This window comes from Mobula hypostoma, chromosome 2 (genome assembly GCF_963921235.1).
Source record: "Mobula hypostoma chromosome 2, sMobHyp1.1, whole genome shotgun sequence".
Taxonomy (NCBI): Eukaryota; Metazoa; Chordata; class Chondrichthyes; order Myliobatiformes; family Myliobatidae; genus Mobula; species Mobula hypostoma.
In genome coordinates, this window is record NC_086098.1 from 199,329,536 (window position 1) to 199,357,401 (window position 27,866).

A 27,866-nucleotide genomic window follows, 5' to 3' on the forward strand; every position below is an offset into this window, starting at 1 on the left:
TACTTGACACTTCCATCCTGGGTGAAAAATACCACTGACTATCCACCCCATCTATGCCTCTCAGAATTATCTACCAAACCTTAAGCCACAAAATCCCCCTGTTTTTTCTTGAGCTACTCAGTTGGGTCAAAACATAGTGCAATGACCCTGTGTGTGTTCATTTCAGTCCCATTCTAAACAGTTGAGGAGCTTGTCCGAGTTTCTGGATCATGCAGGTGTGAAGAAACTGCTTGCAGCATTTAGAGGGAATAGAAAGACAAAAGTGGTAGTTAGAGAGCTGGTAATGAATGTTCATTGCTATGACTCTGCTGTAGTTGCATAGTCTCCTGTGCCATGCAGCACAGACACAGCTAATTAGAATGCATGGCATTCCTACAGTTATAAGGGTCAGACAGGGACCTTTTGGAATGGAGGGTGGCACAACAGAACCACTGCTTTGCAGTACCAGAGACCCAAGTTCCCCCTTGACCTTGGGTGCCACCTGCTTGATATTTGCATGTTTTCCCAGTTGCACCACTTTGCTTTCACATCTTAAGAGCATGTGGATCAGTAGGTTAGTTGGCTATCGTCCATTGGCTCCAAAGTCATTATATTGTTATTAGTTCTATAAAGGGTACTATTAGTTAATTTACCTAATTTACTGGTGTCAGTTTTCTGATACTTTGACTATATTTATGTTCAGTTTTTGTTCTTGATCTGATGATTTTACCTTCAATAATAATAATCTATCTATTCTCTACGCACACATCGTGGGATCTGGCTGTTTCGTTTTTTGTTACTTTTTGTTTTGTTTTTCTTTTCTGGATTAAACAGCATATCTTAAATCTGTTTCAGAACTCGATACAATTTCAATAAAAGCCATGACCACGTGGCTTAGTGCTAACGTGAAGCAGTGTTGATTGTGTAAAACTATCTGAGATCAGGTCAAGCAGGAAGAAAAACAAAGACAGCATGAGCTGGTAACATAGAATGACAGAAGAATAGGGAAAACAAAGAATATCATGACATTTTGCAATAAGTTACATATTGTGGAAGAACATGTCATTTAGAGTTCTGTGTTTGCTAAATTTTTAAAAAATTGGTTAGGGTGCAACACAGCAGAGAACAGAAACAGTACAGGCTTATCATTAAATATATGGAAACTATAGTCAGGGTGAGAAAGTGATGGGAGATTGGAGAGGCCAACAATGTGATGCAATGAAATACAGTTGAAGTCAGAAGTTTACATACACCTTAGCCAAATATGCTTAAACTCAGTTTTTCACAATTCCTGACATTTAATCCTAGAAAACATTCCCTGTCTTAGGTCAGTTAGGATCACTACTTTATTTCAAGAATGTGAAATGTCAGAATAATAGTAAACAGAATGATTTATTTCAGCTTTTATTTGTTTCCCAGTGGGTCAGAAGTTTATATACACTTTGTTAGTATTTGGTAGCATTGCCTTTAAATTGTTTAACTTGGGTCAAACGTTTTGGGTAGCCTTCAACAAGCTTCTCACAGTAAGTTGCTGGAATTTTGTTCCATTCCTCCAGACAGAACTGGTGTAACTGAGTCAAGTTTGTAGGCCTCCTTGCTCACACATGCTTTTTCAGTTCTGCCCAAAAAATTTTCTATTGGATTGAGGTCAGAAAATGATGTCAAGTTTGGTTCACCCTTGGGAACAATTTCCAAATGCCTGAAGGTACTACGTTCATCTGTACAAACAATAGTACACAAGTATAAACACCATGGGACCACACAGCCATCATACCACTCAGGAAGGAGACGCATTCTGTCTCCTAGAGATGAACGTACTTTGGCACGAAAAGTACAAATCAGTCACAGAACAACAGCAAAGGACCTTGTGAAGATGCTGGAGGAAACTGGTAGGCAAGTATCTATATCCACAGTAAAATAAGTCCTATATTGACATAACCTGAAAGGCTGTTCAGCAAGGAAGAAGCCACTGCTCCAAAACCAACATAAAAAAGCCAGACTACAGTTTGCAAGTGCACATAGGGACGAATATCTTACTTTTTGGAGAAATGTCCTCTGGTCTGATGAAACAAAAATTGAACTGTTTGGCCATAATGACCATCGTCATGTTTGGAAGAAAAAGAGTAAGGCTTGCAAGCTGAAGAACACCATCCCAACCGTGAAGCATGGGGGTGGCAGCATCATGTTGTGGGGGTGCTTTGCTGCAGAAGGAACTGGTGCACTTCACAAAATAGATGGCATCATGAGGAAGGAAAATTATGTGGATATATTGAAGCAACATCTCAAGACATCAGCCAGGAAGTTCGGTCGCAAATGGGTCTTCCAAATGGACAATGACCCCAAGCATACCTCCAAAGTTGTGGCAAAATTGCTTAAGAACAACAAAGTCAAGTTATTGGAGTGGCCATCACAAAGCCCTGACCTCAATCCGATAGAAAATTTGTGGGCAGAACTGAAAACGCGTGTGTGAGCAAGGAGGCCTACAAACCTGACTCAGTTACACCAAACATGAGGAAATCTGTAGATGCTGGAAATTTAAGCAACACACACAAAATGTTGGTGGAACACAGCAGGCCAGGCAGCATCTATAGGAAGAGGTAGAGTCGACATTTCTGGCCAAGACCCTTCATCAGGACTCGGCCCGAAACGTCGACTGTACCTCTTCCTATAGATGCTGCCTGGTCTGCTGCGTTCCACCAGCATTTTGTGTGTGTTGCTCAGTTACACCAGCTCTGTCTGGAGGAATGGAACAAAATTCCAGCAGCTTACTGTGAGAAGCTTGTGGAAGGCTACCCAAAACGTTTGTTCCAAGTTAAACAATTTAAAGGCAATGCTACCAAATACTAACGAAGTATATGTAAACTTCTGACCCACTGGGAAAGTGATGAAAGAAATAGAAGCTGAAATAAATCATTCTCTCTACTATTATTCTGACATCTCACATTCTTAAAATAAAGTAGTGATTCTAACTGACCTAAGACAGGGAATGTTTTCTAGGTTTAAATGTCAGGAATTGTGAAAAAGTAAGTTTAAATGTATTTGGCTAAGGTGTATGTAACTTCTGACTTCAACTGTAAATCCAAATTAACTTAATGAAATCCTCTGGAAAAATACAAAACTATTAATACAAACTACAAACTGTCCATGTTATAGTATGAAATCCGAGCATGGGTGGTGACCATACTAGATGCCTGACATGGACTATGTCCTGTCAAGTAGTGTTGTTTTTTCAATTAGGATAGATAAAGAAAGCATCAATAGAAAAGATGAACTAGAGAATTAAGATGATAATGGGGTGCCCTGCCTTGAGTTGCTGATGAGAAAGCTTAAGCACAAGGCTGATCTCCACTGTTGTACAAATTGTATTCAATAAAATGCAGCATAAAGGGCCAAAAATGCACAAATAAGAACTTCAATAGACCACCTGCCCCATCACCAGCCACACCCATCCTAAGCGTCTACTCTTCATGGGATGAGGCAAATTTACCCGACTTTTTAAAAAATCTGCATGAAACATGAGTTTTGGACAAGAACGAATCGCTACCTTTCTTGGTCTCCAGTGTAAAATCAATAAACATCAGATTACTGAAATTCAGTCTGTTAGATGCAAAACAGACCGAGAGAGGGCAGAATCGGTGTGATTCAATTGGAAGTGAGAAGGGAAATGTGGGCATGGAAGTATCAAGATTAAGCAATCGTTCAGCAGGCTGTGAAATTGACCACAGGAAGCCGGGACTCCCGTGCGCCTGGTCTGACCGCGGCCAGCAGGTGCAGACAGTACCGTTTAGGGAGGCGGCCAACTTGAAGGCGGAATTCTATTTAAACATGGAAAGTCTTCAGAACAGCGTGAAAAAGAAAGCGACTGAAAGGCATTATAAAGCTGAAGTACTAATTACAGGCGAGCAATTAAGGTACGGAAACGGCATGCACCCTTTTTGAAGACAGCGGGGCGTTCATTGTCACACGGTGATGTGTCCTAATCCTGAAAGAGAATTTAGAAGTATGGAAAGAGCGCTTCCACCAGGTTAAATTTGTAACTATTTACAAATCGGGCACTTCGATTAAAATGTTATTCTACTTGATGTACATTTCTATCATAATTCAGTTTGCACGTTTACATCGATTTTTTGGATTGATTTTAAAACCCTTTGAAATTTATGCAAAGTAACAGTAACATTATTTAAAGCTGGATAACCAGTAGAACTGCAAATTATAAATCAGAAACAAACATGAAAGTACTCAGCTGGTCAAACAAAGTATGTGGAGGGATGGCTCAGTTAACCTTTAGGTTCTGGTCTCTTCCTCGGTACTGAGAGTGTGAGGACTTTGCCTTTTTCGAAGTAGAACTTGGAGCAGTGGGTGGGAGGTGAGGTGAGGTGAAAGACTAGCGGTATTGGAAATGTGTTGAGAGAGTGTTCGGATGATAAGGAAGATGATGATTTACGACCACCGAGACCTTATAAAAGGGAGAGAAAGGGATCTGAATATAATAATGAGCGGTTCACCTCGTGTTGGAGAATTCAATCTTCATTCGAGAAAGTTGCAAAGTGCCGAGTCAGAAAATGTTTTTTTTCTCGTTCGTACTGGGCCTCACTATGGCATTGGTGAAGGTTGCAGATGGGCAGGTTGGAATGCATATGAGATTGAGACAGATTTTAATTTCAAGCAGCAGGAAGCACAAAATTACCCCGTAGATTAAGTATAGGTGCTCCACAAAGTAGCCACTCGATCTACACTTGGAGACTTCATTGTATAGGAAGCCACACCGTGAGCAATGAATGTAGGGCACGCGTGGAAGAAAACCAAGTGAATCGCAGTTTCACTTCTGACAGTGGGGCTAAGCACCGCTCCAATACCATATTTAAAGCTTGCTGATGACACTACTGCCGTTGGCCGAATCAGCATACAGGAGGGAGACTGAAAATCTGGCTGAGTGGTGCCACGACAACAACCTCTCACTCGATGTCAGCAAGTCCAAGGAGCTGATTATTGACTTCAGGAGGAGGAAACCGGCCGTACACGAGGCATCCTTATCGAGGGATCAAAAATGGAAAGGATCAGCAGCTTTAAATTGTTCGGTGTTATCACTTCAGAGGAGCTGTCTGGGCCCAGTACGTTAGTGATATTATGAAGAAAGCACGGCAGCGCGCCTCCACTTAGAAGTTTGTGAAGATTGAGCATGACATCGTGACATCTAATATTTTGACAAGATTCTATAGCCTTTGTGGTGGAGAGTATATCGACTGGTTGCATCACATGCTGGTGAAACATCAAGGCCCTTGAACGGAAAACCCTACAAAGAGAGTGGATACGGCCCAGTCCATCACAGGACCCCCTTCCCCCAACTCCATTGAGCTCATCTACAAGGGGTGTTGTCGCAGGAAAGCAGTTTCATCATCAGGTACTCTCACCACACAGGTCAAGCTCTCTTCTCGTAGATGCTATCGGGATGCAGGCATTGGAGCTTCAGGTTTCACACTACCAAGTTCAGGAACAGTTATTACCTCTCAACCATCAGGCTCTTGAACCAAAGAGGATAACTTCACTTGCCCCATCACTGAGCAAACTGTGCAAATACAAAAAGAAAAAAAGCAATAATAATAAAATAAACAATAAATGTCGAGAACATGAGATGAGGAGTCCTTGAAAGTGAGCCCCCATAACCCATGGTCTCACTTTCAAGGACTCTTCATCTCCTGTTCTTGACATTTATTGTTTATTTTATTATTATTGTTTTTTTTTCTTTTTGTATTTGCACAGTTTGTTGTCTTTTTCACACTGGTTGACTACCCAAGTTGGTGCAGTCTTTCACTGATTCTGTTATGGGTTATTATTCTATAGATTTATTGAGTATTTCCACAAGAAAAAGAATCCCAGGGTTGTATATGGTGATATATATGCACTTTGATAATTTATTTTGAACTTTGTTTGGTTCCGAGACTGTTGGGAAGGGAAGATATAAATGGACAGGTGCTTCCATTACTAGAATGGTCCACTGGGATTGGAGAATAGTAGACAAAGGTGCCAGCAAAGTGAGCAGTTTGTGTAAAGTTCAAGATGAGAAAGATCTGGTTGTGGTGGTAGGATCACATTGAAATTGTGGAAATTGTAAAGGATAATGTGCTGAAAGTAAAGGCTGGTGGGATGGTAAGTGACTACCACTCTCATATTTGTCCATTTTGAAGAGTTGATGAGGAGAGACTTGCAGGAAGCATGGCACTCCAGTAGAGGGAAAGCCAGATCTCAAAGAAGAGGGCATTTAAAAGGTACATGAGTGGAAGGCCTCAATGTTGTGAGAAATTTTGGTCTAGTTCATTCCAGGAATGAGGGGCTTAATGTGTGAGGAGCATTTGATGTCTCTGAGTTTGTACTGGATGAAATTCAGAAAGATGAGGGGAAATCCCACTGAAACCTACTGGATATTGAAAAGCCTGGACAGCATGAATGTGAAAAAAATGTTTTCATTAATAGGTGAGTGTAGGATCCAAAGGCACAGCCTAAGAATAAGGGAATGTCCCTTTAAAACTAAGATGATGAATTTCTACAGCCAGAGGTTGGTTTATCTGTGGAATTTGTCACCACACAGAATTGTGGAGACCTAGTAAATCGGTGTATTAATTGATATATTCTTGATTAGTAAAGGGGTTAAGGGCTATGGACAGAAGATGGGAGAATTGCTGAAAATGTATCAGCAATGAATGCTGGAACAAGCTTGATGGGCCAAATTATCTAATTTTGATCTATATGCTTTGATGTCCTTGCAAAATGGTGGCTTGTTAATGATTTTAGTAATTGGTCTGAGATGGAAGTAGAGGAATCTAGACAAAGAAGGGAAGTGTTAAGGACGTACAGATTGTGGGACAGGGTGACAATTAGCTACAAAAGTGAAATTTTTAAGTTCAGTATGGGTACAGGATGCTGTTTATTGATGACAGCTTAGCATTTAATATAATCATTCCTACAGTACTGATGAAAAGCTCCTGGGCCTCTGTACCTCCCTCTGTGACTGAATCTTTGACTTCCTAGCTGGTAGACAATGATCTGTGTGGATCAGAAACAACATTTCCACCTCCCTGACAATCAGCACTGGCGCACCTCAGGATGTGATCATAGCTCACTGCTCTTCTCTCTCTAACCCATGACTGTGTGGCAAGGCACAGCTCAAATGCCATCTTTAAATTTGCTGATGGCAGAATTTCAAACGGTGACAAGAGCACGCAGGAGTGAGATACAGTGCCTATAACAAAGTATTCTTCCCCCCCCCCCCCACCCTTGGTAGTTTTATAACATTGAATCACAGTGGATTTGATCTGGCTTTTTTGACACTGATCAACAGAAAAAGACACTTTCGTGTCAAAGTGAAAACAGATCTCCACAAAGTTATCTAAATTGAATAAATATATAAAACACAAAATGATTGATTGTATAAGTATTCACCCTCTTCAGGTCAGTGTTTTGTAGTTGCATCTTTGGTGGTAATTACAGGCTTGAGTCTGCAGATAGGTCTCTATCAGCTTTGCACATCTGGACACTGCAAATTTTTCCCCTTTCCTCTTTACAAAAACCGCTCAAGCTCTGTCCGATTGCATGGGGATTGTGAGTGTACAGCCCTATTCAAGTCCAGCCACAAATTCTCAATTGGACTGAAGTCTCGACTCTGACGTGGCCACTGCAGGGCATTAACTTTGTCATTTTAAAGACATTACTGTGTAGTTTTGCTTTTATGCTTGGGGTCATTATCTTGCTGGAAAACAAACCTTCTCCCAAATCACAGTTCTCTTGCAGACTGCATCAGGTTTTCCTCCAGGATTTCTCTGTATTTTGCTGCATTCATTTCACCCTTAACCTTAACAAGCCTTCCAGTGCCTGCTGCAGTGAAGCATCCACACAACATGATGCAGCCACCACCATGCTCCACAATAGAGATGGTGTGCTTTTGATGATGCGCAGTGCTTGGCTTAATCCAATCATATTGTGTAGTCTGGTCTGATGGCCAAAAAGCTAAATTTTGGTTTCATCAACCATAGAATCTTCTTCCAGCTGATTTCAGAGTCTGTCACACACCCTCTGGAAAAACTCCATCTGAGATTTCAAGTGAGTTTTTTTCCCCAGTAGTGGCTTTCTCTCTGCCACTCTCTCATAAAGCTGCGATTGGTGAAGCACCAGGAAACAGTTGTTATATGTACATCTTCTTCCATCTCAGCCACTGAAGCTTGCACCTCCTCCAGAGCCGTCATAGGATTCTTGGTGGCCTCCCTCACTCGTTCCCTTCTTGCATGGTCACTCAGTTTTTGAGGATGGCCAGCCCTAGGCAGTTTTCCATTTTTGTTGATTTTCTTAACTGTACTCCAAGAGATATTCAGTGTCTTGGATATGTTCTTGTATCCATCCATATGTTCTTGTGCCTTTCAATAACCTTTTCACAGAATTGCTTGGAGTGTTCTTCTGCCTTCATGGTGTAGTTTTTACCAGGATACTGACTCACCAGCAGCTGGACCTTCCGGATACAGGTGTATTTTGACTTCAATCAGGTGAAACACCCTGACTGCACAAACATCTCCAGAAACATAGAAACATAGAAAACCGACAGCACAATACAGGGCCTTCAGCCCACAAAGTTGTGCTGAACATATCCCTACCTTAGAAATTACTGGACTTCCCCATAGCCTTCTGTTTTTCTAAGCTCCATATACCTATCCAAAAGTCTCTTAAAAGACCCTATTGTATCTGCCTCCACCACCGTTGATGGCAGCCCATTTCACACACTCACCACTCTCTGCGTAAAATACTTACCCCTGACATCTCCTCTTGACCTAATCCCAAGCACCTTAAACCTGTGTCCTCTTGTGGCTGCCATTTCAGCCTTGGGAAAAAGCTTCTGACTATCCACACGATCAATGCCTCTCATCATCTTATACAGCTCTATCTGGTCACCTCTCATCCTCCATTGCTCCAAGGAGAGAAGGCCGAGTTCACTCAACCTGTTTTCATAAGGCATGCTCCCCAATCCAGGCAATGTTCTTGTAAATCTCCCCTGCACTCTTTCTATGGTTTCCACATCCTTCCTGTAGTGAGGTGACCAGAAATGAGCACAGTACTCCAAGTGTGGTCTGACCTGGGTCCTATATAGCTGCAACATTACCTCTCGGCTCCTAAATTCAATTCCACGATTGATGAAGGACATTACACCGTACACCGCCTTAACCACAGAGTCAACCTATGCAGCTGCTTTGAGCGTACTATGGACTCGGACCCCAAGATCCCTCTGATCCTCCACACTGCCAAGAGTCTTAGCATTAGTACTATATTCTGCCATCATATTTGACCTACCAAAATGTACCACTTCACACTTAACTGGGTTGAACTCCATCTGCCACTTCTCAGCCCAGGTTTGCATCCTATCAGTGTCCTGCTGCAACCTCTGACAGCCCTCCACACTATCCACAACACCCTCAACGATCTCCATTTAACTCATTATCTGACTTCTAAAACTAATTGGCTGCACTGTGATGATTTTGTGTGTCATATTAAAGGAGGGTGAGTACTTATGCAATCAATTATTTTGTGTGTTTTACATTTGTAATCAACTTAGATCACTGTAGAGATCTGTTTTCACTTTGACACGCAGGAGTCTTTTTCTGTTGATCAGTGTCAAAAGAGCCAAATTCAATGATTTGATGTCGTAAAACAACAAAATATGAAAGCTTCCAAGGGGGGTGCGCACTTTTTATAGACACTGTATATCAGCTAGTTGAGTGGTACCATAGTAACAATCTTGCACTCAATGTCAGTAGGACCCTTTCCACTGAGGCAAGGGGAGAAAAAAACCAGAGGACATGGGTTAAGGGTGAGGGGGGAAAAGTTTAAAGGGAACATTAGTGGGGGGGCTTCTTCACACAGAGAATGGTGAGAGTATAGAATGAGCTGCCAGACGAGGTGGTAAATGTGGTTTCTTTTTTAACATTTAAGAATAAATTGGACAGATACATGGATGGGAGGTGTATGGAGGGATATGGTCCGTGTGCAGGTCAGTGGGACTAGGCAGAAAATGGTTCGGCACAGCCAAGAAGGGCCAAAAGGCCTGTTTCTGTGCTGTAGTTTCTATGGTTCTATGGACCAAACAACTGATTGTGAACTTCAGAAAGGATATAATGAGGGAATGCACGCTAGTCTTCATAGAGGGATCAGAAATGGAAAGAAAGAGCAATTTCAAATTCCTGGGTGTCAATATCTCTGAGGATCTAACCTGGACCCAACATATCAATGCAATTACAAAAAAGGCTATATTTCAAAAGCAGTTTGAGAAGATTTGTTACAGTATGCTTCCAAAAGCACTCGCTAATTTCTACAGGTGTACCATGGACAGAATTCTAACTAGCTGCATTACTGTATGGTGGTGGGTTGGGGTGGGGTGGGGTGGGGTGGGGTGGGTGGGGGGCTGCTGCGCAGATCAAAGTAAGCTGCAGGGAGTTGGAAACAGTCAGCTCCATCATGAGCACTTGCCTCCATCGTATCTGGGACAGTTTCAAGGAGTGATGCCTCAAAAAGGTGACATCCATCATTAAGGACTCCCATCACCCAGGTCATGCCTTGTTCTCATTGCTACCATCAGAAGGAGATACAGAAGAGTGAAGGCACACACTCAACAATTCAGGAACAGCTTCTTCCCTTCTGCCATTCAATTTCTGAATGAGCATTGAACCCATGAACACTACCTCACTACTTATTTATTCCTATTTATGCACTACTTAATATAGAGAAAGTACTGTAATTCAGTTGCTCTATTACTATGTATTGCACTCGACTGCTGCTGCAAAGTCAGCAACTTTCATGACATATGCCAGTAATATTCAACCTGATTTTGATTCTGATTCTGGAGTGAATGTGAGGACATTTTGCCAATTGAATGAGTGTGCTAGTGGAGAAGAAAAAAAGCCTCTTAACCCTCTTTATAGATGCACTCAAAGACTGGTTCATAAAAAGTTTCCCTTGAATTGTAATTCACTGTCCCTCGGGGATAAGACATCATATTATTGAACATTTCTGTCTATGATTATGATTAATGTTTCACTATTACTTGAGAAACTGAGTTATAGTTGACTTGAAAACTGAGTTACATAGAAAGGTTGAATAGGTTAGGACTTTATTCCCTGGAAAGTAGAAGAATGAGGGGAGATTTGATAGAGGTATATAAAATTATGATGGGTAAAGATAGAGTGAATGCAAGCAGGCTTTTTCCACTGAGGCTAGGGGAGAGAAAAACCAGAGGACATGGGTTAAGGGTGAAGGGGGAAAAGTTTAAAGGAAACATTGGGGAAGGGGCTTCTTCACACAGAGAGTGGTGGGAGTGTGGAATGAGCCGCCAGATGAACTGGTAAATGCTTGGACAGGTACATGGATGAGAGGTGTATGGAGGGATATGGTCCAGGTGCAGATCAGTGGGACTAGGCAGAAAAATGGTTTGGCACAGCCAAGAAGGGCCAAAAGGCCTGTTTCTGTGCTGTAATGTTCTATGATTCTATTACATAAGCAGATTAATATCATCATTGAGTTTATTTTTCAACTTAATGTTGGTAATTATTTGGAAATTTACACATCAACCAGCCAAATTCAGATGTCCAATGTAGCAGTGAGTAAACACCATCTTTAACTGAGACCAAGCAGTTATAAGTACAATGCAGACCAGAAGTTATGTGCAAGATACATTTGTTCAATCCTTCGAAATTGTGTGAAATACAGAGTAGCATTTCCTACTCCTTCCACATTGTCACCTCCTACCTACCAGTTTGATTTCCTATCACACAACTAACCTTATGCCTGTAGTTTCCAAACATTTTATCATTGGCCACCTCATTTTCTGAATTGCGTGACACATTTCACCACCGTATTGTGATCACTCAAATGCCTGTATTTTGTAGTATTACTTTTCTACACAGATGAGCAGAAATCATCCTCAGTCGAATATTGAAAATACCCAAGCCATTATCTTCAGTTGTTGGCTACAATCTCTATTCCCCTGTAATGAATTTCATCTCCACCGCCCCAACAATTTAAACTTTGTTTAAATCTGAATTTGGCATTTCTAACTTTGAGTCATATTTGAGCCAAAGACAAGGTTCTGCCAAATGCATCTGCTTCTACCTCTATTGCAGATTTTAGTTCCAGTTCTGCCTCCGTTATTTTATCATTAAAGCCATTATACCTTTCCTTATTTACCTGTAGAATTAATTAACTTTTACAGCACATTTGTTTTATTTAATAATCCTATTTTACCCCTGCCCTATTTCTGTAATTTCCTTCACAATCTGCCACCTTGATCAACCATAGTTGTAGATGCATTATAGGACAATTATTTATTTTATTCTGTAGCTCTGGAAATATCTTCCCAAACCTCTGTCTGCTCATTCTCTCTTCTCATTTTGAAGCACCTATTTAAACCTTGTCAATTGTTAGGTTATCTGAAATAATGAGTGAGAACTTGCTGGGAATTACTAGACATTCTGGAGTGAACTACTGGTGAACTCCTCTCTGTGAATTATCAAGTTTTGGATTCTCAGTCAAATGCAAAGTCCCACACTTGCTAGCTGTGCTCCATGCACACCTCTGAGAGTGCAAATTTGTTCACTAAGTTCAAATCTGGTAGCGGATCCATTAAGCCTGTTTATTTATGAGGTAAAAAAAAATAAAATTGAGAAGTTACTTTTTAAAAGTGTCCTTTTAATGGTTTAAATATGATTATTTTTGGGTATTTTCGTAAATGTTTAATCATCTTCATTTTAAATATTTTTTTATTTTTAAGTACTTCTGAATGATCTTGAGAGGAATATTCAAACTATCTTGCCAGCTTAATTGTAAAAGAGGTATATTGATTGAATGTTTACAAATCTTCAGCATATTTGAATATTTTTGTTGGTTAAGCCATGAGGTGAATTACTTTGTGTAAGCCTCTGCTTCTATGTAGAGCTTTAGTGAGCAGACAATTTCACTCTTCAACATGTGAAGCAGGGTTTAAGTATTACGTCATGGCTCATATTGAAGTTGATTGTTAATTGTTTTGTATTAGCAGGAATGGTCCACTAATTTTCATAAAAATTCTCAGTACAGTGGAGTCTGAAATATGCTGCATTTAAATTGTGGTACTTTTTCATGGCTTCCTTTGCCCAGTGATGCCTTGTCAGCTACAAACCTGAGCACAAAATTGTACGATGAGATATTTCATCACCTACTCCACAGCTAATGCTTGTTGATCCAAGTCATTACACTGATTTATCAAAGGCTTGCAAATTTAGCCTCATTACATTTGAAAAAACTTACCTTGTTTGTCACAATGATTGTATTCAGCTACCAAGTCTGGCTGGCCAAGAAGAGAATGAGATTTAAAGGCTGATGTTTTGAACAGCTGCCAAACCAGGTGGTTTGCTTTTCATTTATTGATACAGGCAGTTAAACTAAAAGGGATTCTGTACCATTGTACTGAACAAATGGGTTAACAATATGACAGATTTGACTAATGCAAGAGGTTAAAGGTGTGAAATGTTTTAAAAATTGTGTTTTAATTGATATTTACAAGAAAAATGAGGTAAGACAAATTTGACACCTATAACCTGCAATTGTGGGACATTGATACTGATTGACCATGTAGAAGTTATCCAAGTGGATTGTAATTAAGAATATTGCAAGTATATAAGAAACTAGAAAAAAGACAAAAAACACACATAAAGTGCTGGTAGAACGCAGCAGGCCAGGCAGCATATATAGGAAGGAGTACAGTCGACATTTCAGGCTGAGACCCTTCGTCAGGACTAACTGAAAGAAGAGAGAGTAAGAGATTTGAAAGTGGGAGGGGGGGGAAGATCGGAAATGATAGGAGAAGACAGGAGGGGGAGGGATGAAGCTAAAAGCTGGGAAGTTGATTGGCAAAAGGGATACAGAGCTGGAGAAGGGGGAGGATCATGGGATGGAAGGCCGAGGGAGAAAGAAAGGGGTAGGGGAGCCCAGAGGAAGATGGAGAGCAGGCAAAGAGTGATTGTGAGAGGGACGGGGGGGGGGGGAATTATAAATATATATTCTAAGCAAGTGCACATAATGGCAGTTCATTGCAACTGACCACTTCATCTTGAATCAATTTGTTGGTATTCCGATCTGTACTTGCCCTTTCATAACAGAATCTCTGGAAACATTTATTTCTGACATTTTTCATGCTATGGCATGCCTCATGTTGAAAGGGAAGATGCAGGATTCCTAGATCTTTGTCAATTAGATTTCATGGTTTTGGGATGTGAATAATGCCAACAAGGCTGACTTTGCTAGTCATTCCCAGATGCTTCAAGGTTGCTAATAATGCATCCTACTAAACTGCTTGCACAAAATAAATGAGCATTATCATGGAATATTTTTAATTGTAGCCCTTGTATAAATAAAAATGCTAGACTTTAATCTTCAAAGGAAGAAAGACGTAGACATGGTAAAACAGAGTTGAATTTTTATTAACTTTTAAGGGAAAGTATTGTATTGTTCTGTTGGTAGTTAAAAGCTCTGTGCTTACATGGGTACATTCAAGTTGACCAAATTATGAAATTTCTGCATCAAGGAAAACATCTGTTCATTTGAATCTTGTATTGAATATTCTATTTTTCTACTTTTATTCTTACAAGTTTTAATATTTATTTTGATTCCTTTAATGTGCCAGTTTGATTTGGCTTTAATAACTGCTTGTGTTAATTAATTCAATACTTTAATCAACCATGGTGTGTTGGAAAAATACCTTCTTGCCCATCCCCCCCATGCTTCCCATACTAATCCTTAATTTATTGCTATTGATGCAGAACTGTGGAAATAATCTTTCACTAATTGTCTTCGCAACCAGTTTCAAACCTGAACACATTTTCTGAAAACATTATTTGCCATAGACATAGTTTTCATAGCCTTCAGGTAAGAATGTATGGAACAGGGCCAGTTACAGTTTTGTATGAATTACTTTTAACTCCTGGTTTTGTTCTTTTCCTGAAACAACACAATACACTCAATGTAAATATTGTATATTTTTTCCCCATAGGAGTCGACTTATTTCATGATAAATCTCTGTGGTGGTTTTGTCGAACTCATGTTCTCCTGATCTTGAACACCTAATGGTCAAATGCTGTCCGTTCTATTTACTTAGGGAGTTCTCCTCCATAATCCTGACCGCAGTTTATATATCACCAGTGACTGACTATAATCAAGCACTTGAGATACTGCATGATGTTGTCTCCAAACAAGAAACAGTCCATCCTGATGCACTTTGAATTATAGTCTTGTTTGAAGAATACCCTTCACAATTACCATCAGCATATAATCTGTAGCATCAAAGGTCCCAACACACTAGATCACTGATGAGAAATGGCTACCATTCCATGTCCAGACCGCATTTCAGTAAATTGGATCACTTGACTGTCGTCCTACCTGCATACAGGCAGAGGTTGAAGTGCAAAGCTCCAAAAATTAAGACAACGAAGAGGTGGTTGTGGGAGGCAGAGGAGCAGGTACGAGATTTTTTTGAGTCAGTGTGCTGGGTTATGTTCAAGGACTCATCTGTGGATTTGAATGAATACACACAGGTTGTCATGGACTTCCATTAAAGCAGTTGTATTTGTGTGTATGCCCACAAGATCATTTAAAGTCTTCTCTAACCAGAAGCCCTTTATGAACCATGAGATGTGAAATCTGCTGAGGGTCAGGGCCAGGTCAGAGGCTTTCAAGTCCAGTGACTAAGAAAGTTGCAAGATGTCCAGGTACGATCTCCAGAAAGCCACCTCATGGGTGAAGTGGTAATTCTTGATTAAACTTGAATTAATGAAGGATGCTCGACCATTGTGGCATGGCTTGAAAGCTATCACTTCTTATAAAGTAAAATCAGGCAACATAGGTGACAACAGGGCTTCACTTCCAGATTTAAAAAAAAATCTTTTTATTAATTGTTGAAAATCAACAACAGAGAAAAATACATCAAAATAATCAAGACAGCATATCCATATGTAGAATAAAAGTTAAACTATCAACCAAGCTGAACGGTATATCAATAATAATAAAAAACAAAATGTTAAAGCTTTTTTTGGAAAAAAGAAAGAAAGAAAAAAAGAACCCCTACTAACTAAAACAGGAAAAAAGACCCTAATAACAAAAAAAAGGCGAGAAAAAAACCATTTGGAGCACAAACCCGGAGCTATACGCCATACCAGCTTCCATTTAAAAAAAAAGACATCTATCCGCCAACCAAATCCATATACCCATGCATCAGAAAAGGACCATCTTTATTAACTCAGATCAAATGATAATAACGGGCAAAAGAACCCCACCTTTTCTTGAAGTCAAATCTGGGATCAAAAGTTCGACTTCTAATTTTTTCCAAACTAAGACATAACATCACCTGAGAGAACCATTGTATCAAAGTTGGAGCAGAGGCATCTTTCCATTTTAATAAAATAGCCCTTCTAGCCAATAATGTGACAAACGCAATTACATATTGGTCTGATATAGAAATACGGTGAATATATTGAGGAATTATACCAAACAAAACTGTCAATTTATTAGGTTTTTAAAGCTTTAGAAATTGTAGAAAAAATAGATTTCCAAAATTGTTTCAATATAGAACATGACCAAAGCATATGTGTCAATGTAGCTATCTCAGTTTTGCATCTATCACACTGGCTATTTACGTTAGGAAATATTTTAGACAATCCCTCCTTTGTCAAATAATAATGATGTACAATTTTAAATTGAATTAGAGAATGACTGGCACAAATCGAAGAACAGTTAACCAGCTTCAAAATTTGCAACCAATCTTCTGTTATCAAGGTCATGTTAAGCTCTGTTTCCCAATCTTGCTTAATCTTGAGTAAAGGATAGTTATCCTGTTGTAATAGTAAATTATAAATTTTCCCAATAAAACCTTTCACTAAAGGGTTCATTTTTAAAATAATGTCTAACAGGTCAGAGTCTTGTATATATGGAAAATTACTTAAGTATTCTTGTAAGAAATGTCTGACCTGAAGATATTGCAAAAAATGTGAATATGAGAGAGAGTATTTAGTTACTAATTTCTCAAAGGACATCAATCGGCCTTCTTGAAACAAGTCCATAAAGGAAAAAATTCCTTTATTCCTCCAAAGAGAAGAGGTAGGATCACTAAGTGAAGGTTTCAATAAATAGTTTCGATAAATTAAACTAAAAAGGTTAAATTTTTTAAGATTAAAAAACTTACAAAAACTGGTACCAGATTCATAATGATTGTAATAATCATAGGATTTATATTTAGAATAGAAATTTTGGCTAATTGTACAGGTAAAGGAGCTCCTAATAATGAAGTTAAATGAAATTGTTTCACAACTTTCAATTCCAAATCAACCCAAGATGGTTGTTCCTTTTTATCGGTCCAATATAACCAAGAACATGCATAACGTATATTAACCGCCCAATAATACATTCTTAAATTAGGCAAAGTAAGACCTCCAACCTTTTTTAATATTTGTAAATGACATTTTCCAACTCTTGGTCTTCTATTATTCCAAACAAAAGATGAAATAATAGAGTCAACCTGATCAAAAAACTTCTTAGTTAGAAAAACAGGAATATTTTGAAATACATATAAAAATTTTGGTAAAATCATCATTTTAACTGCATGAATTCGACCTGCTAACGAAAGTGTAGGTGGATTCCTTCTAGAAAAAATTGCTTCATAAAATCCACTAAGGGAACTAAATTAGCTCTATAAAGGTCTCCATAATTTTTAGTGATGATAATACTAAATATTTAAAAGAAGATTTTTTTTAATGTTTTGGGTTTTCAAAGTTTTAAAAAAAGATAGAGGTGGGGGTAAAAGAGGGGGTGGAGTTGCACTACTAATCAGGGACAATGTCACAGCTGCACTAAGAGGAAACATAATGGAGAGGTCAGACAGAGAGTCCATTTGAGTGGAACTCAGGAATAGGAAGGGTGCAATCACACTGATGGGATTGCAGTACAGACCCCTAATAGTTACCGGGACATTGAGGAACAGATATGTCATCAGGTTAAGGAAATGTGTAAAAATAAAAGGGTGGTTGTCATGGGGGATTTCAGCTTCCCTAATATGAACTGGGACTTTCTTAGCGTAAGGGGTTTAGAGGGGAAGAATTTGTTAAGTGTATCCAGGAAGGTTTCTTAAATCAATATGTGGACAGTTCAATGAGAGGAGGGGCTGTACCAGACCTGGGTAATTAGACTGGCCAGGTGACAGACCTTTCAGGGGTCAACAGTTGGGGAACAGTGATCACAACTCCTTATCTTTCAGGATAGCTATGGATAAGGATAAGTATGGTCCTTGTGGGAGAGTTTTAAATTGGAGTAGGACAAATTGAGGGCATTAGGCAGGAACTAAGAAGCATTAATTGGGAACATTTTTTTTGACATCAGATATGTGGAGGGCATTTAAAGATCAATTGCACAAAGTACAGGAAGGATGGGGATGGAAATATAAAATAACCTTGGATATCCAGAGAGGTGATGAATTTAGTCAAGAAGAATAAGGAAAAGTATGTAAGGCTTCAGAAGTTAGGATCAAATAGAGCATGTGAGGAGTATAAAGAAGCCAGAAAAGAACTAAAGGAAATTAGGAAAGCCAGGAGGGGCCATGAAAACTCCTTGGCAAGAGGAATTAAGGTGAATCCCAAGGCATTCTATACATACATCAAGAGCAAGAGGTTAACTACGGAGAGTGTGGGACTACTAGAGTATTGGGGGGGGGTGGTGAACATATGCATGTATGCAGAGAATGGGAATGAGGTACTTAATGAGTATTTTGCTTCAGCATTTACAGAGGAAAAGGATATGGAGGACCAGGAGACCAGTGCTGAGTGTATAAGTACATTGGGCATTTAGAGGTCAAGGAGGAGGAAGAGTTGGGCCTCCTAATGAGTATTGAGGTGGAAAATTCCCCAGGGCCTGATGGGATTTACCCCAAGTTATTAAAGGAAGCAAGGGATGAGATTGCTTGTCCCCTCTAGGCACAGGCAAGGTCCCGGAGGATTGGTGAGTGAGTGTTGTGTTTCTTTTTAAGAAGGGAAGAAGGGTAAAACCTGGCAATTATAGACCAGTGAATCTCCCATCAGTTGTAGGGAAATTGCTGGAGAAAATTCTTAGAAATATTGGAAGCCCGTGGCCTAATTAGGAAAGCCAGCATGGCTTTGTGTGTGGCAGGTTGTGCCTTACCAACTTGATTGAGTTTACTGACAAGATGATGTGAGAGATTGATGAGGGTAGGGCAGTGATGTCGTCTACATGGATTTTAGTAAGGTGTTTAACAAAGTCCCTCATGGAGGCTAATCCAGAAGATTAAGGTAGGATCTGCGGCAACTTGGCTGCTTGGATTCAGAACTGGCTTGTGCATAGATGACAGGGTAATCGTTGAAGGGACTTATTTGAGCTGGCATTCCACAGGGATCTGTGTTGGGATCTCTGCTGCCTGTAATGTATACAAATGACCTGGATAAAAATGTAAACAGGAGGGTTTGTAAATTAGCAGATGATACCAGGACTGGTGAAATTGTGGATAGTGTAGAAAACTGGCAAAGAATACAGCATGATATACACCAGTTGACGATATGGACTGAGAAATGACAGATGTAGTTTAACCCAGATAAATGTGAGATGTTGCATCTTGGTGGGGCAAATGCAAAGAGACAGTACACTGTTAATGGCAAAGTCCTTAACAGTGTTGCTGAGCAGAGAGATCTTGGTATCCAAGTTGATAGCTTCTTGAAAGTGGTGACATAGGTCAAAGAGGTGTTTAAGAAGACTTATGGAATGCTTGCTTTTATTAGTTGAGACATTGAGTTAAGAAGTTAAGTTGCAACTTTATAAAACTCTTGTTGGGCCACATCTGCAGTATTGCATACATTGTATGCCATGCAGTTCTGGCTACCCACCTTAGTAAAGATGTTGAGGCTTTGGAAAGGGTGCCGAAGAGGTTTACCAGGATGTTGCTTGGTTTAGAGGGCATGTGCTATCACAAGATACTGGATAGCCTTGGGTTGGTTTCTCTGGAGTATTGGAGGCTGAGGGGAGAGGTTTACAAGATTATGAAAGACGTAGAGTAGACAGAGAGCACTTGTTCCCTAGTGTTGAAATTTCTAATACCCGAGGGCATGGATTGAGGGTGAGAGAGAGTAGGTTCAAGGACGATGTGAGGGGTAAGTTTTTTTTTTACTTAGAGTCGTGTTTGCTTGGAATGCACTGCCTGGTATGGTGGTAGACACAATGTATTGGAGGCTTTTAAGAGATGTTTGGATGAGCACATGGATGTAAGGTAGATGGAGGGATATGGACGTGGTGTAGGTAGGAGTGATTAGTGTTTGGGTGCTTTTGATTTGCTTTTTAGCTGGTTCGGCATAAGATTTTGGGATGAGCAGCCTGTTGCTGTACTGTACTCTAATGTTCAAGATGAGCTCAATGCCATAAATGCTGGCTTTGACTGTCAAAACTTGGAGGAACGGTCATAAATTCCCACAACCCCCCCAGTGTTCCTATGATTCAGTCTCTGAGGATAACATGTGAGCAGTCTTTAGGAGGGCGAATCCATTAAAAACATTTGGCTTTGAGATACCTGACAAAGTAATAAAGATCTGTGCTGATCAACTGGCTGCAGTGCTCACTAAGATTTTTAACCTTGTGTTTTGGCATTCTGAAATACTCACCTGTTTCAAGCAGGCTTCAATTATATTGGTGCCCAAGACGAACTTGGCAACCTGCCTCAATGATTTACTCCAGTCACACTGGCATCCACAGTGAAGAAGTGTTTTGAGAGGTTGGTGATGAAACATGTCAACCTGCCTGAAAAACAACTTATTTGCCTAATGGAGCCACACGTACATAGCAGATGCCAACTCACTGGCTCTTCACTCAACCCTGGAACATCTGGGCAGCAAAGATGCATACATTAGGATGTTCTTTAACAACTACAGCTCAGCATTCAACACCATCATCCTCTCAAAGCCAGTCAATAAGCTCTGATACTTCAGCCTTAGTACCTCCTTGTGAAATTGGATCCTCAATTTCCTCTCTTGTAGACCCCAGTCAGTTTGGATTGGCAACAACATCTCCTCCAAGATCTCCATCAGCAAGGTGTATCATAAGTTTCTGTGCTTCGTTCCCTGCTCTACTCACAAGACCAATATCAGCAAGACCAGGGAGCTGATAATTGACTTCAGGAGAAGGAAACCAGAGGTCCATTGGATGATTAGAGGTGGAAAGGGTCAGCAACTTTAAACTCCTGGGTGATTTATTTTGGAGGACCTGTCCTGGACTCAACACACAAGTGCAATTATGAAAGAAGTATGACAGTGCCTCTACTTCCTTAGGATTTCATGAAGATTGGGTATGATATCTAAAACTGACAAACTTCTATAGATGTGCAGTGGAGAGCATATTGACTGGTGGCATCACAGTTTGGTATGGTAAACACCAAACACCTTGAATGAAAAATCCAACAAGATGCAGCGGATGTTGCCCTGTCCATCAAAGGTAGTCTCATCCCCACTACTGAGCACATCTACATGAAATGCAGTTTCAGGAAAGCAGCATCCATCATCAGGGACCCCCACCACCCAGGTCATGCTCTCTTCTCGATGATGTCAGCAGGAAAATGGTACAGGAATCTCAGGACTTGCACCCAGGTTCAAGAGTAGTTACTACACCTCAGCCATCAGACTCCTGAACCAAAGGGGATAACTTCACTCAACTTCATTTGCCCCATCATTGAAGTGTTGTCACAACCAGTGGTCTCAATTTCAAGGACTCTTCATCTCATGTTCTCGATATTGCCAATTTATTTATTATTTATTTGTTATTATTAATTTATTATTTATTCAAAAAACTGGGTCATGATAGAGATCTAGAAAATTATAAGGCTAGCAGGAAGGAGCTTAAGAATGAAATTAGGAGCCAGAAGGGGCCATGAGAAGGCCTTGGTGGACAGGATTAAGGAAAACCCCAAGGCATTCTACAAGTATGTGAAGAGCAAAAGGATAAGTCATGAGAGAATAGGACCAATCAAGTGTGACAGTGGAAAAGTGTGTATGGAACCAGCGGAGGTAGTGGAAGTACTTAATGAATACTTTGCTTCAGTATTCACTACGGAAAAGGACCTTGGCGATTGTAGCGATAACTTGCAGCAGACTAAAAAACTTGAGCATATAGACATTAAAAAAGAGGATGTGCTGGAGCTTTTGGAAAGCATCAAGTTGGATAAGTCACCGGGATTGGATGAGATATACCCCAAGCTTCTGTGGGAAGTGAGGGAGGAGATTACTGATCCTCTGGCAATTATCTTTGCATCATCAATGAGGATGGGAGAGGTTCTGGAGGATTGGAGGGTTGCAGATGTTGTTCCTTTATTCAAGAAAGGGAGTAGAGATAGCCCAGGAAATCATAGACCAGCGAGTCTTACTTCAGTGATTGGTAAGTTGATGGACAAGATCCTGAGAGGCAGGATTTTGAACATTTGGAGAGCCATAATATGATTAGGAATAGTCAGCATGGCTTTGTCAAGGGCAGGTTGTGTCTTACGAGCCTGATTGAATTTTTTGAGGATGTGACTAAACACATTGTTGAAAGTAGAGCAGTAGATGTAGTGTATATGGATTTCAGCAAGGCATTTGATAAAGTGCCCCATGCAAGGCTTATTGAGAAAGTAAGGAGCCATGGGATCCAAGGGGACATTGCTTTGTGGATCCAGAATTGGCTTGCCCACAGAAGGCAAAGAGTGGTTGTAGCCGGGTTATATTCTGCATGGAGGTTGGTGACCAGTGGTGTGCCTCAGAGATCTGTTCTGGGACCCCTTCTCTTTGTGATTTTTATAAATGACCTGGATGAGGAAGTGGAGAGATGGGTTAGTAAATTTGCTGATGATATAAAGGTTGGGAGTGTTGTGGATAGTGTGGAGGGCTGTCAGAGGTTACAGCGGGACATTGACAGGATGCAAAACTGGACTAAGAAGTGGCAGATGGAGTTCAATCCAGATAAGTTTACAAAATTATGAGGGGTATAGTTAGAGTAAATGTGAATAGGCTCTTTCCACTTAGATTAGGAGAGATAAATATGAGAGGACATGGCTTTAGGGTGAAAGGGGAAAGGTTTAAGGAATATTAGAGGGAACTTCTTCACTCAGAGAGTGGTGGGAGTGTGGAATGAGCTGCCATCTGGTAAATGCCGGCTCACTCTTAAGTTTTAAGAATAAATTGGATAGGTACATGGATGGGAAAGGTCTAGAGGGTTATCGACTGGATGCAGGTCAATGGGACCAGCGGAATAAAGTTTTGGCACAGACTAGAAGGACCGAATGGCCTGTTTTCTGTGCTGTAGTGTTCTATGGTTCTAAGTGTGAGGTGGTTCATTTTGGTAGGTCAGATATGATGGCAGAATGTAGTATTAATGGTAAGACACTTGGCAATAGGAACATTGAAAACCTACAGCACAATACAGGCCCTTCGGCCCACAAAGTTGTGGCGAACATGTCCCTACCTTAGAAATTACTAGACTTCCCCATAGCCCTCTATTTTTCTAAGCTCCATGTACCTATCCAATGTGGAGGATCGGGGGATCTTGGAGTCCGAGTCCATAGGACATTCAAAGCTGCTGCGCAGGTTGACTGTGTGGTTAAGGAGGCATACGGTGTATTGGCCTTCATCAACCGTGGGATTGAGTTTAGGAGCCAAGAGGCAATGTTACAGCTATATAGGACCCTGATCAGACCACACTTTGGAGTACTGTGCTCAGTGCTGGTCACCTCACTACAGGAAGGATGTAGAAACCATAGAAAGGGTGCAGAGGAGATTTGCAAGGATTGGGGAGCATGCCTTATGAGAATAGGTTGAGTGAACTTGGCCTTTTCTGTTTGGAGTGACATAGGATGAGAGGTGACCTGATAGAGGTGTATAAGCTGATGAGAGGCATTGATTGTGTAGATGGTCAGAGGCTTTTTCCCAGGGCTGAAATGGCTAACACGAGAGGACACAGTTTTAAGGTGCTTGGAAGTAGGTGTAGAGTAGATGTCAGGAGTAAGTTTTTGACGCAGAGTATGGTGAGTGCGTGGAAAGGGCTGCCGGCGACGGTGATAGAGGTGGATACAATAGGGTCTTTAAAGAGGCTCCTGGATAGCTACATGGAGCTTAGAAAAATAGAAGTAACTCGAGGTAATTTCTAAAGTAAGTACATGTTTGGCACAGCATTGTGGGCTGATGGGCCTATATTGTGCTGAAGGTTTTCTATGTTTCTATTTTATTTCTTTTTGTATTTACAGTTTGTTCTCTTTTGCACACTGAATAAACGCCCGAGTTGGTGAAGTCTTTCATTGAATTTGTTATGGGTTATTATTCCATAGATTTATTCAATAAACCCACAATAAAATGAATCTCAAGGTTGTATGTGGTGACAACTATATACTTTGATAATAAATTTACTTTGAAATCCCCCTCCTGTCTTCTCCTATCATTTTGGATCTCCCCCTCCCCCTCCAACTTTCAAATCCCTTACTCACTCTTCTTTCAGTTAGTCCTGACGAAGAGTCTCGGCCTGAAACGTCGACTGTACCTCTTCCTAGAGATGCTGCCTGGGCCTGCTGCGTTCACCAGCAATTTTTATGTGTGTTACTTTGAAATCTATTTTTAAGCATTTGTGCATTTGTACAGCTAATTTCTCAGGTGTGATTTCCAGTCAGTGGGAAACAGATGAAATATCTGCCTTTCGATAATCATACATCTTTTGTGACAACACTCTTACCTTTGACATTCTTTATAGAGACAGATGCTTACCTTTTTATTTTTTTTACAGTTTCCATGATTGTTTTTCCATTTTGGATATTTCTTCTGGTTTTTTTTTTGGTTTTGTTTTTAAACTTTGGTCAGTGTTCTTAAACATCGTAGATGGTTTTATTCATCCATGGAGACCTGACTTAGAAGCAATATATTTTGATCTTAGTTGGAATGTCTTTAGACCAATTGCACTAAATCTTCAATCCAATTAATCGAATAATATTCAGAAGGGATGAAGGAATGCATGATTGTTAAATTCTCCTTAAATATACATTTCTGAATATGTTTCAAGTTCCAGTTTCACTAAAAATTTGTAAGACAATATTATTGTTTATGCTTGGGTAAGCTTGTTTATACAAGTCTTTCCTGAAAAGTTATTTGACCAACTTTAACATAGTTTTCTGAATAACACTTTGTGGTGTTGGTTGTAAACACAAAAATGCTGGAAGTATACAAATGGGTATATCTATACAAAGAAAAAATGTTAAAAATGTAGACCTGGAAAGCTTCTTAGAATATTGCAGTACATTTGATTGGTTAAAAACTTGGTAGCTCCAGACAATCATTTTTTAAAAAACACTATATTTGGTCACTGTGTCTGGTTTGTAGATTATTCAGTGTAATGATTATGAAACAACCATTCAATAATGAATTTTCTGGCGGGGGCTTCATGCCATTAAATAGACTGCGACTGCTTTATCGCTTGCCTTTATTTTTAGATATCCACCAGGTACCTTTTAATTTCATTTTGCCCTGTCATTTACTATTGATTCTCTTCCCAGCCTAGGCAGATGCACTGCAATGTATTTTGAAGCCGCCTTGTAGCTAGAATGGCCTTGTGCCCCATCCTGTATGTTTCCATTAATTATCTATATCACTGTTAATTTCACTGCCTTGTACTGCTCTCACCACTCCTTTGTTCCCAGACACAATGATATGTAATAAACTTAATAATCTTTACAAATCGCAGACTTAATTTTGGGTGAATTTTGTGCCTTCTAAATTGCACTGGAAAGTATATCCAATTAACTCTCAAGTTATTGATCCATGGTCTTAAAAGACCTTTCAATAAATTGACAGGATAAAACATAACTTAAATACTTTCCATCAATGATGAAACTTTTTAAGCTGCTTTAGGGATTTTAAGGATTCTTTTGGTTATTTGTAAATGATTCTGAGCATTTTCACAAATGAGTTTTTTTTGTTCCTCACTGAGGCTTTGGCAACAATACAAAATCTTTTTTAAAAAAAAAAGTTATTCTAATTACTTATAATAACTTTCCTGTTTGTGGTAGAAGGAAATGTTTGAACTTGAAATGAAAATGTTGAACAAAATGTAATTTGCAGCTTATTCAAAGTACAATATAATACTGCTATAATAAATGTTTAGAAAAAGACAATTTACAATATAATACTGCTATAATATTAAATGTTTAGAAAAAGACAATTTACTGATAAGTTATAATGTGGTTTTATTTTATTTATCAGGCTTCGCCTGCATGATGGAAAATTAATCAAAGACCGTCGTTATAATCTACGAACCTATCCAAACTGCTTTGTTGCAAAAGAGTTAACTGATTGGTTGATAGACCATAAAGAAGCTCCTGACAGGGAAACAGCCATAAAGCTAATGCAAAAGTTAATGGATCACAACATCATTCATCATGGTATGTTACTGTCATAGTCCATTAGCAGTGCTATACTAAATGTGTCTAGTGTTATAATGAAGAAGAACTAATTTCCTTCTCAGTTGTGTTATTAAGACCAATAAGTTTAATGGAGGATGATTGATCTGAGCTGAACATCACTGATTAACTGATTACTGACAAGTATCTTGAAGGTTTAATTTTGGCTTTGTATTATGCCTTTTGTATAAATGAGAGATGTTAAATGTCCCATTCAGGTTGGGAAATACAGTTACGTGAGTTCTGATGAAGCTGATGAATCCTAGGAAGATGTGCAGCCTGAGCTGTATGCTCATTCTGATGTTTGTGCAAAGCATCCTGTTGTGGAAGGTCAAAGAGACCAGGGCCTGACTGGATTCTTCTTTTGCAATTTTGAGTGTCATGAGCTTAGAGTTTCCTTACATAAGTTCAAGGATGGTTTAAGGATATTCTTGCAGAATTCTCTGTTCTACTGGATGCTTCTTGCCATGAGAAACCTTGGAGTAGAATATTTCATGGGTAAATATGTAGCTCTCCAGAGCACATTGAGTATGACCAGAGCCTTGATGCTTGGTATGAGGTGCTAATATTGGTTCCTCTGTCCTGCTTATGGATTTGGAGGCTTTTGTACTGTTGTCCTTGGTAGTGTCTCTTCAGTCACCTTTAGTGATTGGAGGTGCCTTTTATGAGTTGTCAGGGTCTCGTCCAGAGGGTGAAGATCACAGCTGCTTGGTAGACTGCAAACATTGTGGTTGGGTTGAAGTCTTAGTCATGAATGCACTTTTCCATAGGCAACCAAAGGCTATGCTGGAGCAATGGCGTTATTGATGAGTATTGTTATCAGTGTATGGCCTCATTGAGCAGTATGGTGTGTATGGTGGGAACAGCCTTGTGGAGGGCCCTTGACATCTAAATGGTTAATGTGATTCCCGTCTTCTGAGTAAAAGGATCTTTACTTTTTTTTCCAGTTGTTTTAAAATTACAAATCTGACTTCCCATACCATAATATTGTTCATAGCAGCAAATTTATCTGAATCTAAATTATTTAAAATGTTTATAATTTTAGTCATTTTTCCAAATATCCCCTGTATGTTCCTTTTTCATGAAAGGAAAAAAACTTTATGCAATATGCCTACAAAAATTTGAGTAGAATTGGGTTTTTTGTTATATTCAAAAAGATGATGGCTAATCTGACCTTGGATTCATTTCCACATGGAAGTCCGATCCCACTTATGATCTTGCCTCTTTTACAATACATGTCTATCTCAGCCTTAAATATATTCCATAATTCCATCTTGGCAAATCTCTGCTAGATAATTCCAAAGGTGCATTGAGCTCTGGGAAGAGAAGTTTCTATTTATCCCACTGTAAATGGGTGACCCCTGACTCCGAAGCCATGTTC

At 39.7% G+C, this 27,866-nt stretch overlaps 1 protein-coding gene across 2 annotated transcripts in view; it reads left to right on the forward strand.

The window, feature by feature from the left end:
• Positions 1–3,626: 3,626 nt before the first annotated feature.
• The window catches only part of LOC134342800 (DEP domain-containing mTOR-interacting protein-like), a 110,296-nt gene continuing 86,056 nt past the window's right edge, over positions 3,627–27,866 (forward strand). For both annotated transcript variants that reach the window (XM_063041384.1, XM_063041385.1), the window contains exons 1-2: positions 3,627–3,890; positions 26,289–26,467. In XM_063041384.1, coding sequence (XP_062897454.1) covers positions 3,652–3,890; positions 26,289–26,467 — 418 coding nt within the window. In that variant the 5' untranslated portion in view covers positions 3,627–3,651. The remainder of the gene's footprint in view (positions 3,891–26,288; positions 26,468–27,866) is intronic.